General features: G+C 40.9%; 2 protein-coding genes across 2 annotated transcripts; one reads left to right on the top strand and one right to left on the bottom strand.

Moving 5' to 3' along the window:
* Positions 1–304: 304 nt before the first annotated feature.
* Positions 305–14,299, top strand: LOC137272528 (uncharacterized). Its single transcript, XM_067804917.1, has 10 exons — positions 305–410; positions 5,615–6,027; positions 6,593–6,760; positions 9,551–9,675; positions 10,356–10,529; positions 10,729–10,844; positions 11,290–11,344; positions 11,840–12,064; positions 12,869–12,995; positions 13,517–14,299. The coding sequence occupies exons 2-10, from the start codon at positions 5,645–5,647 to the stop codon at positions 13,587–13,589; spliced, it is 1,446 nt and encodes a 481-aa protein (XP_067661018.1). The 5' UTR covers positions 305–410; positions 5,615–5,644; the 3' UTR covers positions 13,590–14,299.
* Positions 14,300–15,899: 1,600 nt separating this feature from the next.
* On the bottom strand, positions 15,900–16,610 carry LOC137271793 (histone-lysine N-methyltransferase SETMAR-like). The gene has a single exon (XM_067804194.1). It carries the CDS (start codon positions 16,608–16,610, stop codon positions 15,900–15,902), a length of 711 nt encoding a protein of 236 aa, XP_067660295.1.
* Positions 16,611–19,328: the final 2,718 nt, after the last annotated feature.

Genomic DNA, 19,328 nt, shown 5'->3' on the forward strand with positions numbered 1-19,328 from the left:
AGTCTCAGTGTTAGTCTTAATTCAAAGTGTGAATCCATTTCACGGTAATATACAAAGAATATCTTCAAAATACAAAACCATTTCTTGGAAAATGGAAGCTGCATTGCAATCTGTTGAAGGCATACAGGCTGCGTGTGCCTTCACACTACATAAAGGAAAGCCAATGAACCGAAAAGCCTTCAGTGCCTATTATCGATCTCCATGACCCGGGACGAGGCACGTTGCTCCAAGCAACGTCGATGCAAGGAAGCTATGTGTATTGTATTCCTTGAGTATTTGACGTAAACAAACCTCGCTTAACGACGTAAACGGGTATTTCACAGGCCTCCCTATACCAGTCAGCCATCTCGGCTGCTGGATTTTACGACACTGGCCACGAAACACTGCCTAGCTCACCTGACTTGTCCACTGTAAGTACACGTCTGTTTACATACAGCCTGAGACTAAATCCTCCTGATCTGCTACTGGCACGAACTACCTGGCATGTTATTTTACACGGCATCAGCTGAACGTTTGAGAGGCCTGATAATCATTTCAGGCTAAGAGTAGTGTTTCTAACTGCCACACCGTATGACATACTGTCATGTGAGCATATGCCTTTCTGGTTCGATGAAAACTGAATGATCGATTATTGGTAAAAAACACTGTAGTCAAAGGCGTAATCGAGATATGAATATAAAACCATTGAGCTGAGACGTACAGAAATAATGACACGTATTCTCTGACTATCGAAGTCGGGTCATTTGATGAGAATGACCAGCAATCTAATAGAGAAGAAATCAAACTGTCCTTAACCAACATGCAAGGCTAAAAACGAAAGAATTTTGGATTTGACAGGAAGATTACTTTCACCAAAAATCTACTTACAATTTCAATTTCTAGATCACAGCGCCAATATATGAAATATATCAACTGATAATTTTGATAGCTATAAGGTATTCAGAACCCTGATGCTCTAACTGCTGACTGTAAACTTTACATGGGATTCATTAACCGATTCAGACAATGATCTACTTTTCAGCCGATCCGAATTTTCTCGCATGGAAGTGAAAATAGGCATCGCAAGCAACTCTCTTTACGTTGAATTCCAGTTCATTGTTTCATAAGAAGGTGGTATTTTCCAAATAAATTTTAATTTTAAACTTTAATAACATCGTATTGCTAGGTTTTATGGAGAGGTGAACGCAATATTACTTTAACTAAGACGTCACAGACTGTCCCTGTTTGATCAGGTCGCAAAATGATTCAGAATACGTCTGGCTCGCTGCTTACACCTGTTATGTGTTTTGTTCTGCATATTCAATGTAGTTCGGTAATGCACAATGAGGCCATTGTCAAATCAGTTCCGTACTATATCGCCAACGTTTTCTAGCGGCAGAGATTTCCACGATTTCCGCTTGTGAGAGTTCGCTGTATGACAGAGCACGCTGTACGACGTGTTTGCAAGCCTTAGAAGGAGCGTAGTGTTATATTGTATACAAGTGCTGAGATGTATTAAATCATACTGATTCATATTTATGTATCCAGTTAAATGAATCAGTCCAAAAATTCTGGACTGGTTATTTCACATCAGTTTGGTTACTTAAAACAGAACAAATACAATTATCAAATGTGTTACAGTTAATGCACAGGAGCACTCTCATACATCCATCCATCCATTCACACACACACACACACACACACACACACACACACACACACACACACACACACACACACACACACACACACACACATACACACACACACACATTTACACCACATGAATGTTATTATAATCATCATGACAGGGTGTAATTACTATGGCGTCGCAATTTCCGGATTCAAGTAGACCAAGAAACTCTCTTTCCAAAATATATTTATATATAATTATATTTATCCTGGCAGTCAGCTGTGCTTTGTCGGTCAAATTATGCTATCCATTGTCAAGTGAAGGTCAATGAATCGATTGATTTATAATATTCTTCTTGATTATCTACAGTTTTAAGATACGCCAGAAATATATTTTGAAGCGAAAACGCTCAATGACATATTACAATTAACATACGAAAAAACTTCATTGAAATGCTCCAGTGATGTGTTTAAATGAAGCCTCAATTAAGCACCACTTCAGAGGAGGCCTTACAAGAAAACAATGACTATTTTATTCATTTAGACCTTTATCTTAACCACTGTCATCCATTTAACAGTGTACGTGTCCTTTGCCCAACAATGGATTGGGCTTCTCAAGGGCAAATATACAAGGTTAATTCATATATGGCCATTTCGGGGAAGTGACCATTACATTAATTTTGCAGGCGAGTTCTAATTTATCGACCTCCGTTATTTAGTTGATAGAACATCCGAACAGCGTAACGTCACTGGCACGACGCCATGCCAATACGTGGGTAGATAGTAGTTGTTATTGATCTCCGTTATCTAGTTGATAGAACATCCGGACAGCGTAACGTCACTGGCACGACGCCATGCCAATACGTGGGTAGATAGTAGTTGTTATTGATCTCCGTTATCTAGTTGATAGAAAATCCGGACAGCGTAACATCACTGGCACGACGCCATGCCAATACGTGGGTAGATAGTAGTTGTTGTTATTGATCTCCGCTATCTAGTTGATAGAACATCCGGACAGCGTAACGTCACTGGCACGACGCCATGCCAATACGTGGGTAGATAGTAGTTGTTGTTATTGATCTCCGCTATCTAGTTGATAGAACATCCGGACAGCGTAACATCACTGGCACGACGCCATGCCAATACGTGGGTAGATAGTAGTTGTTGTTATTGATCTCCGCTATCTAGTTGATAGAACATCCGGACAGCGTAACATCACTGGCACGACGCCATGCCAATACGTGGGTAGATAGTTGTTGTTATTGATCTCCGTTATCTAGTTGATAGAACATCCGGACAGCGTAACATCACTGGCACGACGCCATGCCAATACGTGGGTAGATAGTAGTTGTTATTGATCTCCGTTATCTAGTTGATAGAACATCCGGACAGCGTAACATCACTGGCACGACGCCATGCCAATACGTGGGTAGATAGTAGTTGTTATTGATCTCCGTTATCTAGTTGATAGAACATCCGGACAGCGTAACGTCACTGGCACGACGCCATGCCAATACGTGGGTAGATAGTTGTTGTTATTGATCTCCGTTATCTAGTTGATAGAACATCCGGACAGCGTAACATCACTGGCACGACGCCATGCCAATACGTGGGTAGATATTAGTTGTTGTTATTGATCTCCGCTATCTAGTTGATAGAACATCCGGACAGCGTAACATCACTGGCACGACGCCATGCCAATACGTGGGTAGATAGTAGTTGTTGTTATTGATCTCCGCTATCTAGTTGATAGAACATCCGGACAGCGTAACATCACTGGCACGACGCCATGCCAATACGTGGGTAGATATTAGTTGTTGTTATTGATCTCCGTTATCTAGTTGATAGAACATCCGGACAGCGTAACATCACTGGCACGACGCCATGCCAATACGTGGGTAGATAGTAGTTGTTATTGATCTCCGTTATCTAGTTGATAGAACATCCGGACAGCGTAACATCACTGGCACGACGCCATGCCAATACGTGGGTAGATAGTAGTTGTTATTGATCTCCGTTATCTAGTTGATAGAACATCCGGACAGCGTAACATCACTGGCACGACGCCATGCCAATACGTGGGTAGATAGTAGTTGTTGTTATTGATCTCCGTTATCTAGTTGATAGAACATCCGGACAGCGTAACATCACTGGCACGACGCCATGCCAATACGTGGGTAGATAGTAGTTGTTATTGATCTCCGTTATCTAGTTGATAGAACATCCGGACAGCGTAACATCACTGGCACGACGCCATGCCAATACGTAGGTAGATAGTAGTTGTTGTTACTCTGTTGGTAGTGGACATAGATATTGTAGTTGTAGAAGCAATGGTAGATGTAATGGTAATAGTTGTTGCAATAGAAGTAGCAGTAGTAGTAGAAGTGGTGGTACTTGCAGTAATAAGCGAGGTAATGATGAAGCAGCTTGACACAAGCCCAGTGTTGGGTTTGGTTGACTATCCAAATCAAGCAAACGGTGATAATAGCCGTGACAGCCGGCGTCAGATATAAAAACATTGATGGATTCATGCAAATTGAATGACCAGGGGTCGCCAAAGGTATTGATCAATTTCCTTGCCTTTCTCGCGAACTGTACGGATTTTGAGAGTTCCATACATGTAATTTTGTAATTCTGTATGACCAATGGAATCCCTTTTGGCGGACACTGGGGACTGGTTATCGTCTGAAGCTTGCGTTTTGTATTGTTTTTATTCTCAAGTTGAAGATAAAATGTTAACCAAGAATCAACTGGTAAAAGAATCATTTGTGGAATAAACAAACAACAAATAAATGTGATGTAATTAATGAAGTAAACACTAAATGTTATATTCTGAAATGACCTAAAGGTAATATCATACAAGAGCAGTGATTATACCGGTAAAGACAGCGGAGGTAGTATCCACCTGTCAACTACAGTAATCCAACTTGTAACAAAGTCAGGCAAGTAGAAATCATTGCTGGTCTTATTGAAATAAATTAATTAAAACAGCAATTTCAGTTAGTCTTTGACAAGCTCGATGTATGTTAAGTATTACTTCATTATCATTATTTTTTTTATTTTACATCTGTGTCAGAGTATTTACATTTTCTGTTTTCATGTGCTTGTATAATTCCGTGTCAGCTTGCGTGAGTGAGTCTTATATATAGCTTGTATAAAACTGAAGATAGTCACATATATATAATATATAACTTAAGATAGTCACATATATATCACATATAATATATATATATATATATATATATATATATATATATATATATATATATATATATATATATATATATATATATATATATATATATATATATATATATATATATATAACGTAAGATAATAAGATTGCCGTAACGTATACGGGCTGTCACGTTTAGCACGCGATTTGACGTAAATGCGGTACCCTATTTATACCATTGTATTGTGTAAATGTGTCGCCCTATTTCTAGTATACAAAACACCAGTTCTGAGTCATCAACACCCTTCTGACTTTATGTTCATGCTGGATATTGTCGGCGGTGTTTGACTTGCATTAAAATTGTGAAAGTTACAAATTCGATTGCGAAATGAATGGAAAAAGATTGTGCGTCTATTAGAATTGTGCATTATGCGTAGAGGATTTATGGAATATCCCATTGTCTGAGCTGACCAAATGTAGGAGTGGATCAGTCACGCGTGAAAGTGTTATACGATGGTATTTGTAGTGAGTTAATCTGCCTAGAAGTTATCACAGATTCCGAATTAAACCACAAACTTGGATTTAACCTAAATCATTAAATATGTCATCTAAACTTTATCAAATATCCAAGACCAAGTTAAAATATTTAAGTTTATATCGGTATCAAATACCAGGTCGCATTCCAGTATTCCAGCATATCCAGTCTGGAGCAGACAATCCAGTGATCAACAGCTTGAACATAATTTGGGATGTGATGACTTGTATCCGCCAAGCCGTTTAATTTAGATGCGTTTTAGTAGTCTAACTATTGTTCCTTTTGTGCTTCAGATCTATCTCTGAAATACGAATAACGCCAAAATGTCCGAAAAAACGCCAACATTATCGAAGGAAGAAGAAGCGAACGCTTCTGTTTCCGACGATGATCAAGGGCCGGGGAAAAGTGTTCCCAACGATGATCAAGGGCCGGGGAAAAGTGTTCCCAACGATGATCAAAGGCCGGGGAAAAGTGTTCCCGACGATGATCAAGGGCCGGGGAAAAGTGTCAACGTTGCCACCCCCGATGATTTCAAATCAGGGTTTAACGCTCCACCATCCTTCGAAGAGGTCATGGGACAAAACCTGACCTCTTTTGTCCCTGCGCAGCCAGAGTTACCTCCCCTGTGTCACATTGACATCATGCCGATGGTGATCGATCCAGGCAATATCCGGTACAAGAAGTCACCGGTGTTTCAACCCTTCAGGTGAGGGAAAACAGTTGCTTCAAAGGCTATTATAGGCAATGTCCATTACCATATTGGTCAATATTTTAACATTATTATTTCCATTCTTGAATTATAGTTGCCATATTTCTGTGAATATGAACAGTCTTCGCAGCTGAGATTTGTTCATTCTTCACATGCTGTAGTACACGACTACGTAATAAATGCTTATTCGAACACACGACCAAACACTCAGACTCCAGTTCACTGACTTGTTTGACACATGTCATTGTATCCCAACAATGTAGATCGATGTTCATGATGTTCATCACTGGATTGACTGGTCAGGTCGCCGTTATATAGCTGAAATGTTGCTGAATACTGGAAATCTGTGTGGGCAGAAAGGATAATTGGGCGAACCGTGTGCTTAAAGCGTTCGTTAGTTACACTGAAGACCTGGGTTCAATTTCGCAAATGGGGAAAAACAGCGAAAAATCATATATTCACCCATTCACTCTCTGTTTGGGGAGATGGCCGAGATTTGAAAATTAAATTAAGTTTAAAAGTATATATGCATTGTCCAATGAAATGCCGTGTATGTTGGCAGTTCGATCATCACTGGTGCTAATGTCTGGCTACAACAACACCCGGAGCTCCTGTGCTGGAAGTGTGAGACAGTAGAGAGGAAGATTGACTCGGGGACGAAGGTCAACCTCGGAGTTATGACACACTACGAGTCAGCTGAAGGTTTCAACGCCCACGTGATGGGACTGAGGTAACTGACCTTAAACGGCTTGTCAACAGTTGTAACATCTATCCTGTTCAACTCCAAGCCATTTCTACAAATCAGTTAATCAGTTCTTGAGGCTCGAGTATAAAATACCCCAGCTTGTAATATGTTTGATAAAAAGTTTATTACTGGTTCGAAATGTCAGAGTAGACTAACAATCGTTTGTTAATATCATGCACTACTGCCGAAAGGTTTATTTCCCTGGAACGCGTGTAACATGCACCTGACACGGGTGTGTTCCGTGTCACACGGCACCAACTCCTGCTGAATGTTGACAAGAGTCTTTAATGTTACATATTTAGTATTGTATGAATTCTTAATGAACATTTCTGTAAGAAGTAGCCGGGGATGACATACCGGTCATTTGGTCAGTTTGGGATATTTTAGGTTTTGCTTTTGTATGTTGTATAGGGGTGATATCAGTTGATGACCAAATACAGTTAGTTAAAGTCATATACTCTTAAAAAAAGACGGGGAACCTGAAATTTCAATTTGGATAGGAAGTGTTAACGTTAACAAAGGTTTCAAGGATAGACATCTTATGAACGCATCCCTCTATTCCCACCCCTAAACACAACGCATGATATGCACGTGCACAACGCAGTAGCCCCATTCATGTGCATGGGGTCCCATTCTTGATTTTGACGTTTTCCAAGAAGGTCGAGAAATCACTTAGAACATTAATTTTTACACCCATCTTGCATTACACACTTGTTAGTGTTTGTTTCTAGTCGTTTGTTTTAAAATGAAAATCATATACATCCAAATTACATGCCATACACATACATTCTGTAATATCATAGCAACATAGACCGACTCCGATAAAGCTCCTAAATATTTGTAATCGTATATAAAAAAAGAAGTTCCCCTACCTTTTAGAAGAGTATATATGAACCGATGATATGATTTAGCTGATCTCATCATATAACATTCACCTATTTCGTTGCAACAGAAGCAAATATTCATGGGTGGATACTGTTTATTGATTGACTGATGCGTGTCATGAACTGACATCCGATATATAAATATGTGCAAAAGTGCACAATAAAATTTTATCATGAAGAGCCTCCACATTAATCAAACCCCGACCTCCAGAATTGATTGGCATGTATAAACGATTAAGAGAGGAACGAGGGTGGTGTGCTTTTGTTATCTGACATGATCCTTCTGGTCAGGCGGTCAAGACCCTGGATGTCTTGTTTTGTCCAATCAACTACTCCAATGGAATAGGAGAGGACTGGCACAGCAAAAGTATTGGTGGCTTTGATCTTGTTTCGAGCATCTAGCTCGGAGCTCCAGGATTTCTTCAAACGAGATTTATACTCGGCCCGAACTTTATCTTGAATCTGGGCATTCTGGAGCTTGTCTCGAACACCTATTCCTATTCCAAGGTTCGTAGGTGTAGGCCTGATCTTCCACAAGACGTTCAATAACTCCCCCCTCCCCCATGTGATAGGGCGGAAGTTTTGGGGATCAGTCAAGTCTCCTTTTTTGGGAAGGAGTATTGTGCGTACTTTGCAGAACCATGGAGGAACATCACTTGTGTCCACAAGAGAATTGAAACAGTGAAGAAGTGGTGCTTGGACACAGGGAAACAGTTTCCAATACCGGTTTCGAATGCCATCAGGCCCTGGAGCTGTATTGGATTTGGACTTCTTTATAACAGTCTTCAGGCAATCTGGTGAGATGTAACAGACAAACGACCTGGTTAATTTCTCATGCACTGCATGGTCATAATCACTGACCCATGGTGCCTCCTGGTTACATTCGCCGGGTATAGACCACAACTGTTTCCAGAACCTTTCATTGGCAGCCATGGTAGGCCGTTTATCATGCTCATCAACACCACTTGTCTTGAGTTTCCTGTAGAATTGCTTTTCGTTATTTCTAAATAGTTTATTTTGTTTCTCCTTTCCCATTTTTTCTTTCTTTCAGTCCAAATTTTTATTTTGCCCTAAGGGAATCGACAATTTGGAGAAGTACCTTTTCTTTTGTTGTCTTGTACTGTAATTCTAATTTTCTCCAAATTGCCTTTTGTCGTTTAGACATGGGATTCCCTGATGATCTTAATTTCAGGCACAGCTCTATCCAGGAAATATATTTTCTGTTAATTTTACTTGAAACCGGCTTTTCCTTGGTTTATTGTTCTTAGTACTAGAAGACTTTCTTTGGAAACCATGGGAAGTTCCTCCCAGGTTCGAGTGTTAGCATAAACACAACAATTTACTTCATGTAATGAACAGTCGGCAGAAGGTATCATAGAAATAATGTCATTTAATAAGTCAATTTCAGTTTTGGGAAAAGATTGACTGGTTTCTTTGATTGGCCTCGGTTTTTCCAAAGGTATAACAGATACTTCATCATAAATAGAGTGAAACAAAATATAAACAGGGTTTTCTGTAAGGGCCAGCAATTGAGGAAGAGGAAGAGTGAGGGTCCAAAATTTCGGGGCCAATTGGCTCTTTCTATCAGGAATAGGAAAGAGGTTAACACGGATGTCCACCAGAAGTTTCGGGTCAGCTGCCACTTGAGCAGTTTGCTCTTGCAAAGGTTCCTGACGGGCGCCAGTTGTGGCTCACGGGGCATTAGATGTTTAAGCCGCTGAAGTTGATCTCGGAGAATTTGCTCTGTCAGGTAAGCATGCATGGGCATGGAATTGTCTCAATGTAGCTTAAGCAACTTGCCATTGATACGTGGATTATCAGGCCATCCAGTCGCCATCGCACACTCAAGTAGTGTAGGCTGTTGTGATAATTGTGATAATTTCTTCTGCAGGATCTGGTTCGTGAAGAAGATGGACGGGTCCCCTCCTCAGCAACTTGGCGTTGTTAATGTTGTGCCAGAAGGGGGAGTTACGGAGTGCGTGAGCAAAGTCAATACGTCCGTCAGGTCTCTTCCTGGTGAGCCACATGTCCAGCAGAATCCACCGACAGCGATACAGTAGAACAGGGATATATAGAGACGACATATAGCTAGCCATTACACACCTCTCAATACTAGCGGTCAGGTTACTAGTGAACCTGATGAGGCGAGTTTAACATTACCGTGCTACCAAAGCAAAGTTAATTCATACGTGTAAATTCGTTAGTTTTTGTGTGTTGGTATGTATGTACTAACTTAAACCAGATGTCTTTCGATTATACGGTACTAGTTCACAAAGGTCTTGTGGCACTTGCGGTGTTGTATCAGTGTTGTATCATATTTACATTGTAAAGTCTTTTGGTATGACAGCTGAAAACTGTCAACAAAGAAGACCATCCCTCTCAGCTCCAAAAGCCACCTGGGGTATCGTTTCAAGGAGAGCACTATCGAGTAACCATTTCTCGTTTGAGGAAGCGAGTTTTTATGGATGAAAAACTTGTTTATTACGAGGAACACAACGTTATGGAGTATATCCTTACTCCTTCACCACGTGAATGATTCTGAAACGTTGTGTTCCTCATAATGCACACGTTGGCATCTATAAAACTCTCTTTCATATGTGTATCACTTCTAATGACCTCATTTCCTGTTTGATTCATCAAACATTGGTATCTAATTTCCTTTGGCCACTGTGACTGTATGTTTGGCAATGTTTTAGGGGCCATCCTGAACATCGAGACGGCAACACTGAAGTATTCTATCGGGTACAGCAAGTTTGACCCAGAGTGTACCTGCTTCTGTGAGAATGGAGCTGACGGCCTGCGCGCCAGGAAAACCAAGCAGATCATGAGGGTGTTCTACGTAGTAGGACGTCCCATGAATGAAACTGTGTGTAAGTCCCCTTGTGTTGTTGTTTTAAACTGTGAACCCGTGAAGATCCATCCAGATCTTCAGTAACCAATGCTTGTCGTGAAAAGCGACTAACGGGATCGGGTGGTCCTGCATGCTCTGCTCTATTTGCGCCTTTTTTAAAGATAAATGTTTCATGGCGCTGGGTTCTACTTCTCTTACTTCTCCTCTTCCTCTTTCAGATATGAAGGAAATTCAACCGCGGCAGGTGCGCTTCACTGGAACCAAATCATCCACCAAATTTGAACCCTTCTCTGCGATGGTGGAACAAGCTCGGATGTGGTTGCAAAGTCAATCCGTGAGTCGTCAACCAAGGCATCTCCTTGGACGTAAAAACTGTTGTTTTCCTTAAGCTGATACAATTGAGTTCGGGAGGAATATGTTTCCGCTTTTACAGGTGATATGGCTTTTGGGGAATGTTCGCCTACTGTTTTAACCTCCTCCCTGTCCAACAAACACCACCACTACCTTATACAGTATACAAAGTTCGATGCGAGACTACAGTTAACCATTCTACACTGAATGATTGCATGCATTACATGCCAACGTTTCCGACTTTCCGCATATGAGTGACAACAGCAGCGAAATAAAATATAAGTGTAAAATGTTGTAAAAAGTTTTAAAAATGCAATTTTGTTTATAAGCATTCTCTTCCTCTCTACACCCACTCCCTCCATACTCTACTATAACTCGAGTTTCTCTCGCTCTTGCAATATATATATAAACACAGTTTCTTTTAACAGGGTATCCGAGTTGTCAACATTGAGACACGTGACATCCAGTCAAGGGACCATCAAGGTACACAGTTTATAGATACAATTATATTGCGTGTTGGTAAATACAAGGATTTGTTTATGATATATATCCAAAATTTTGTTCTTGGCTCTTAAATATTGTTAAGAGTGTTGCTTTTTCATATGCAATGGAAACACTCTTATGTCAGTTGTTGCGGCTTCTTATTCCAATGACGTAGATAGGTGCTCATGAAGTCAAACAGTGGGTTGTTTGACCTGGACTGAAGTATTAAGAGACTATACTAATGCTAATAATGGGTGTTCAGTGTATTGTACTTGCTTCCATACATACTATGTATGCTCATCGCGCTACTGTTTAGTTGATCAGAGTGAATTATTTCACAGCTCACTGAGAACTACACAATCCATCACCATATCATCTAACTAGGTGAAGTGATTGCGGCGTTATTCTACAGTCAGCCATTAGTTAAGGTCAAATCAACATGGCACTGCACACGTCCACAGAAAGGCAAACCAACATTACTTCTTCCACTTGCAGGCAAAGTAGATATTTTCTCCGAAAAGACAGACGACTTCTTGTCAAACTCCGACTGCATATACGTCAGGGTGCTGCGCATCTTCTACGTCAACACGCCGGAAGTGACGTCATATGCTGGTACTGTCTTATCATCGCGCCTCTTCGTTCCGCAAAGAGGCGGAGAAAAGGGTTTTGAAAACATGAATCAGACAATGGGACGAATTGTCAGCTGGTTGGCAAGCAATCGTGAGTTCATTAATTGGTTCAATGATTCTGTCACTGTATGAAAAAGGCCCGTTCAACGTTAGTTTGCTAAAGAATCCTTTTTGTCCTAAATACACTATTCAGTTGCACAAAACTGTGAACGTGGCGCTTTTAATATTTATAATATTTTGTCCATGAACTGATTGATCATGGCACTCCTTACGTTAACACGACATATGCGTGTGAGTATAGATGCTTGTACTATCCAGACAAATGTTAGTTTATAGCTGGCATAAGGATATACTACTTCAACAATGTAGATAATACCCCACTAAGATTCTGTAAACAGACATAGGATCGATCAGTCTTTAATAGTGAGCGTAAGGCAACAAGTTCCATCTAATAACGTCTTTTGCTATGATGCGGTGAAGAATCGAAAGTCGTATCCCCACTCTCCGGCCAGACGCATAATTTACTAGAAGTTATAAGGCTCATAGACCTACATTATCTTTTCCGGCTTCACAACATTTTGGAATAGTAACTGAAATTCTTTAACAAAACGGATTGCCAGGGCGCTGGTATTTGCTTGACAAAGTAACGTCTCTAAAGTGTGCCAGAAACCTTAGGTTGGGCCTAAATGCGTATCTTTCAGGGCCGAATGCTTGCATGTGGTCCTCCCCAAACTGTTAAGCCTTTGAGAGCTGCATCATACCTGGCTTTTCTCCCATATAAGGCTACCACTATACATAGTAAAACCACTCGCACGTGCATGTTAAATCAAGGAATAAAGACCTTGGTCTGTAACTGTTGACAAGAATGTACACATTAAACCTGGGACTGTTTCAGCGCTGCCAATATTCAGCGTGGAGACTGTGATGTTTCCAGTAACGCAGGGTGGTGCAGGTTTAAACCAGGAACGTGTAGACTACGGGCTGGTTGAAGGCGGAGGTAAACGTTGGCTAACGGCTATCAGGTGTGTGTAAACGTTTAATCTCAAAATGTATAGATTCCCGGTACGGAATATGAAGCACAAGTAAAATATAGTTTTGCTAATAAGCAGGATGAAAATATGTTTGTACGAAACAAGTGTAACTTATTGTGTAAGCGTGTGTGTTAGGATCCGCTCCGTATTTCGAGCCCAGAATTCACCTGAGTTTGGCCCATGGTCTGTCAGAGGGGTTGAACTGATCTTCAGAAATCCATGCTTATCGTAGGAGACGACTAACGTGATCGGGTGGTTATGCTCTTTGAATTGGTTGACACATATCATCTTATCCCATCTACGTAGATCGATGCCCATGCTAATGCATTACATTGCCTAGGCAGATGTATAACCCACCACCACACAGCTGGAATAGTGTTAAGGGCGGCGTTAAACAACAAGCAAGGAAGCCGTTCTCAGATTCAGTTGGAATAGTAGATGAAGCGGTGGTAAAATGCTCATATGTCTGTTTTGCTCATTCTGATCTGGATTCTTGTGCTGTCTGTTTGTAGATTATATTTCCCTGTGATGTTCCAAGAAGAGGTCGTCATGCAGAAACAGTCCAGCACATGTACTGTGTTGTGAGAGAGACAGATGGACATGCTCCACATTCTTGCAGGGAATTCGTTGCCAAGATTTTCAATTGCACCATCGCCATCACATTTAGATGTCAGGCGATGATACAACATGATGTCAAAGTTACTTGTAAGATATGTTACTGATCACAGTCCTAAATGTTCTTTCTGTTTTTAATGTCATTGTCGTAACATTCTTACACACTAAATATTCTACCCTTTAAAAATAAATGACAATAACAATAGTTCAGTCAAGAGGCATTAAGGGACGCCACTATGAAAAAAATCATTCACTCTACTGTTTCTAGAATGCTGAAATATCCTTCCTATCCACCCTCACCACACAACACCCCTTGCCCCACCCCCAACTCCAGACAGACGGAGCATCTAATACTGTGCCAGATATGTTTACTTATCATAGTGTTGCTAACCCAGAATGTATAATGATGTCTGGATGTCCTCTCTGTATGTTGAATCTTGAAGCATGTTATTTTGAAAAGTGATCATCTGTTGGAAGTCCCCAGAGTATTATTGGGGGCGGTGGATTAATAGTTAAAGCGTTCGCTCGTCACGCCGAACACTCGGGTTCGGTTCTCCACATGGTTACAATGTGTGAAGCAAATATCTGATCTACAAAAAGAATGTCGTCAAACTTCACCTATCCACTATAGTATTTTTTATGTTATCTCACACATAAATGTCGCAGTGTGATTGGCTGAGCCCTCTTCTCTTGTTTTCAATGCATCCCGTGTACAAGTGAGGTGTATTGCAATACACCCCGCTGCCAATAGCAACTCATTCGGTATTTTGTGGTAGTTATCTCGAATAACGTTGCATCACGCATGGTGCACGGGAATTACCGATGTCTTACGAATGCAAATGGATGGAAGGCAGACAACTCTTAATCTGTGTGTTTTTCTTGTGTCGTCCGCCATATCTAGCGATGACAATGAGCAAACTTTCCTTGCATTCCAATGAATAAATATTGACGAAACGTTCAAATGTAATCCCTGTGCATATTAAGAAGGGGAGTTACATCGCGGCGACCTTACTAAGACAATACCTCCGTGAAAAAACAGCAAGATGCTAGATTCGAATCGGTGATTCACACAGGTTGGCTGCAGTGTACGATCCGATACGCATGCTTCAGTTACAAAATTAATATTGAGGTGTTCGGTAGGATAAATACGTTGCTCACCGGGGCCCCTGGGACCCTTCGGGCTCATGGAACATAAACAAACATCGACGGTAGCTCAACCCATGGTCCCTTCATGAGCAGTGAACAACTTATAATGTTTTATCTGACGTGGGGCTTAAGACTTTAACAGCTTATAATCCACTGACCTTGAGATAGACACAGGCGGGTGTTTGTTGTAAACATAGTGTTTGTTGGTAAAATATATTTCTTATGTGTTATATTTGAAATTTGGTCAAGCATGTAAAGAAAGTTTACAAAATTAAATAATTTAATGACTTGTGTAAATGGTCGTGAAACCGTGATGGTATATTAAGGGTTTGTTATATCAGGATTAAGTTCTTATTTGCACTGAGTATTTGAAATATTGCATATAATTCCCATAGATTGATTCACCACCCTCTCGCTGTCAGAAAAAAGATACCTGTATATTTTGAGACACGTGTTCTGTATTCATATTTTAATTGTTATCAAAGCAATCATGATCCATTAGAATGGGGAAGTATTCCGTTGTTACTATTATTTTGTCATGTGAATGTCGCCGTATTTTGTGAGCCTGTTTCAGCCACATGCTCACATGCTCACATGCACACATGCACACATGCACACATGCACATGGATACATCTCTGATGCAAGGGGCAGTGTGTACCCTGACTGTCATATGTCAGCACAAGCTGATTTGTTTGTCATTGCCCAGTCTGTGTTGAGTGTTTCCGATCTAAGGAGAAGAGTTATGTACCTTTGATTGCAATGACGTCCGCCTTTATGAAACCTTTCCTCTCACCCATTGTGGCTGAAATAAATGGACGTTGACCTGGTTACTTAGCTCGAGTGATATTCGAAGATGAGACAGTGTATTAGTTCCATATGTCTGTATTTCGAGAGATCAGTGTTGTGTCTGCATGTCTGAGTAGTGCATGATGGATATACCCTTTACATACCTGTTCAATCGAGATAGCGTGCAGTGCAGCATCTGTCATTTTACTTACGAGGGGATATCAAAAAGTTGTGAGCCTCACCCTGAAAAGCAAGATTTTAGAATTCATACTGCTTTATTTTTCAACATAGTCCCCTATAAACTTCACACACTTCTCAATTCTGGTTTGCCAATTGCTGATTCCTGATCAGAAGAACTCCACGTGTTGGTCCCCTAAAAAACCCTCCATCGCAGCGATAAGCTCATCATCATCCTGGAATTTCTTGCCCCGGATGTGTTTTTTCAGTCGAGGAAAGAGGTGGAAGTCGCTAGGGGCTAGGTCTGGTGAATAGGGAGGGTGAGGTAAAATTTCGTACCCGCACTCGCGCGCAGTTTCCGTTGCAGCTCGACTGGTGTGGACTGGCGCTTTGTCCTGGTGAAGAAGAATCCCTCGCCGGATCTTTCCTCGCTGTTTCTCTTTAATGGACTGGCGTACCTGCTTCAGAAGGTTAGCATAGTACTCTCCATTCATTGTCGTGCCATGAGGCAAGTAGTCGATGTGGATAACTCCTTTACTGTCCCAAAAAATAGTTGCCATAACCTTCTTTGGGGACCTGGTCGATTTGAACTTCTTTGTGACATGTTTCCATTCCACTGACTCCTGCTTGCTCTCAGGGCAGGTTTCATCACAGGTTACAATTCTAAAGTGAAAATCTTCTGGGTTGGCATGGTAACGAGTTAACATCGCGCCACTGATGCTGACCCGAGAAAGCTTCAGGTCATCAGAAAGCATTCTTGGGGCCCGTCTTGCACACACCTTGAATATGTGGAGATTGTCAGGGAGTATGGTGTGAATGGATCCATATGAGAACCAGGTTGCATCTTCTAACTCGTGCAGGGTGATACGACGATTTCCCATCAATAGTTGAGGCACAGTGTCAATGTTTGCTTGGGTGGTACTGGTTGAGGGTTCTCCTGGACGGGGGTCACCATCTAAGCTCTCTCTACCTACGCTGAAACTCTTTCACCCAACGTTTGATGGTTGCAGCAGAAGGGGAAGACTCGGTCGTGTTGCCCTCCAGAACAAGAAACTTTATTACTGCTCTATATTCAACCTTGTCCATTTTTCACATTCACTAGAGGGTATTTCTCTTCTACAAGGCACTACCATTGAAGAAATGCATCCAGTCATGTGATCCTACCGGGAATATGGAGCTAGGACACTTATATAGGTTAGGTGCCCTGCCCATTACTATTTGTCATGTATAAATATGCAAGGCTCAAAACCTTTTGATATCCCCTCGTTTTACAAATTTACTTCCGTAATTAGAAATGACACCAAGGAATATGTATGACAACCCGTGACACGTCTTGCAAAATATCAGCCAGTACATACTTCAGCTATCCGCAACAAATAGACCACCTGCATACAATACTGCTTTGAAATTCAATCCAGTGTAATGTTTTGGACGAACACGAGTAATGCCCCGTGAAGGATGCCCCGGAATAATGCCTCATGATACTTGTCCTGGAGTAATGCTATATTATGATTGTCCTGGAGTATTGCCCCGTGATACTTGTCCTGGAGTAATACTATATTATGCTTGTCCTGGAGTAATGCTCCATGATACTTGTCCTGGAGTAATGCACCTTGAAGGATGTATCGGAGTAACGCATGCCCCGTGGTCGCTGTCTTGGAGTAATGCCACGTAAAAGTTGTCCCGATGTGATACGCCTCATGGTTGTCCCGCAATAATGTTTCATAGCGCTCGATATTGGACCGCCCAGCAATAATACCATGTGCAAATCTTGCCGAACTAATGTGGGGTGGTAGACTGTCCACTAACAGACTGGGCCTTGTTATTCCCTCTAGACCTCGCTCACAAAACAAGTAACTCTATAAGTGGTTATCATTTGTGTAGATGTTTCTGTGTCAGTTGTTACTGGAACATTAGATGAATTAACCACCGACGCCATTTCATAGGAAAACTGCATCATGACTTGTGCACAATATTATTGTGCAAAGCCAAATTAGCGACGTTTTTGACAAAACTTATTGCAACGAAAATCAATGAAAAGATTTTTGTGTTATCTATAGGAGATGATATTTTTAGAATCCTATATACTTTGTATTTTTAATCATAAATATATCTACTTTGTTGAACAAATGTACATTATAATTAATTTTTGACATACGTCGAGTGATGTACTGCACATTGTGCCAAATGGTTGGAGTCAGATCACAATGTATAACCTCGCTGAGGACTTCGCGAGATGCCTGAGACGTAGATCAGGAAGGAACATTGACTTTTGTACGTTTTAACAGTTTGAATAAACTCTTTATTCGTCAAGGCTTGATTGTGTTCGACTGTTTACGGTCCCGCACCACAGATTACCCTATCTAGCCCGAAACGGAATTCCAGCATTCGTTGTGACGGACACTGGTGATTTTGTTTTCAAACTACTTACCCTCCACGGCTTTACCGAATCCCCAATATATCGAACTGGTTCATGTAGGAGTCATGCCCATTAATGTCCCAAACTTGCAGCAATGTCAGGAATCCATCCCACATTCAGAGTCACTCAAATTCTGTTTAAAATCAGACCCAGCTCACTCACTCACTCACCATTACAATTGTATCGATTTATCTGTTTTTCGAAATTGTCAGTGTTCCCGTATTACACTACGTCGACAGTGAAAATCGGTTACATTGACACCACAACAGGTCTGCTGTAATGAACTCGAGCTGACTTAATCAATCGTGTTTAAGTCATTCATTCAGATTATCATAACAGATGATCCGACATCAGCGAATGCCGAATGGCATAAAGTACCATTAACAGAGCCTGTCAACACAATCCTGATCATCAAAATTGAATACATACTTTTTGTCACATTTTTAATCAGCTACACATTTGAATGATATGCAAAATATCTTACAATAAAAACAAATATGGAGATCATGTGAATTCTGAATTCTAATCAAAACTGTATTCTGCATATCCTCCCTCGGGGTATGAATGATTAGACATGAACGAAATGTCCACATCTGTCAACGAGCGTTGGTAACTAAGAATCGATGTGAATCATTTATGAAAATGGAAATTAGACCTTTTATTTGCTTTTCATTTTCGAGTAGTAGATTTTGCCATACACTTGAAATCACCTGAATTGCTATCCATGCTTGCTGACCATTAAACTATTGCCATGTGCTCTTTGTTTCCGTGTCAGCATGTAACCTGATAGCAGCTTTCCAGTATGTTGCCGGAGTGGGGATGATTTACACACCACATTCGCATAATTATTACCACTGAAAAAGTTGTTTCAAGCAGAAAAGCCATAATGTATGTACTTATGTGCATATCACCTATCCTTTGATGCTGTGTATACTTTCTAGTGATCTAGTAGTGAGACGTCGAAATCGCATCTGTTATCATTATCTATTTGAAACCCCGTTCATAGTTGAAGACTGAAACGTCGTGAAAAAAAATGAAATGAAGGTTCACGGAATGCATCAGTTTAAATTATGACTGACACATGTACTTTGATGGATGGACGCAACACAACAAATTTCCAGCTTTGTGACTGGTTTGTTTTGGTTGTTACTTAACGCCGCACTCAGCAGTATACCAGGTA

Source organism: Haliotis asinina, chromosome 2 (genome assembly GCF_037392515.1).
Source record: "Haliotis asinina isolate JCU_RB_2024 chromosome 2, JCU_Hal_asi_v2, whole genome shotgun sequence".
NCBI lineage: Eukaryota > Metazoa > Mollusca > Gastropoda > Lepetellida > Haliotidae > Haliotis > Haliotis asinina.

Coding starts and splice junctions, on each gene's coding strand:
- LOC137271793 (XM_067804194.1), bottom strand. CDS start 16,610: ATGGGAAATCGTCGTATCACCCTGCACGAGTTAGAAGATGCAACCTGG.
- LOC137272528 (XM_067804917.1), top strand. CDS start 5,645: ATGTCCGAAAAAACGCCAACATTATCGAAGGAAGAAGAAGCGAACGCT. Junction 6,028..6,592: donor CCGGTGTTTCAACCCTTCAG/GTGAGGGAAAAC, acceptor GTATGTTGGCAG/TTCGATCATCACTGGTGCTA. Junction 12,065..12,868: donor CAGCTGGTTGGCAAGCAATC/GTGAGTTCATTA, acceptor GGACTGTTTCAG/CGCTGCCAATATTCAGCGTG.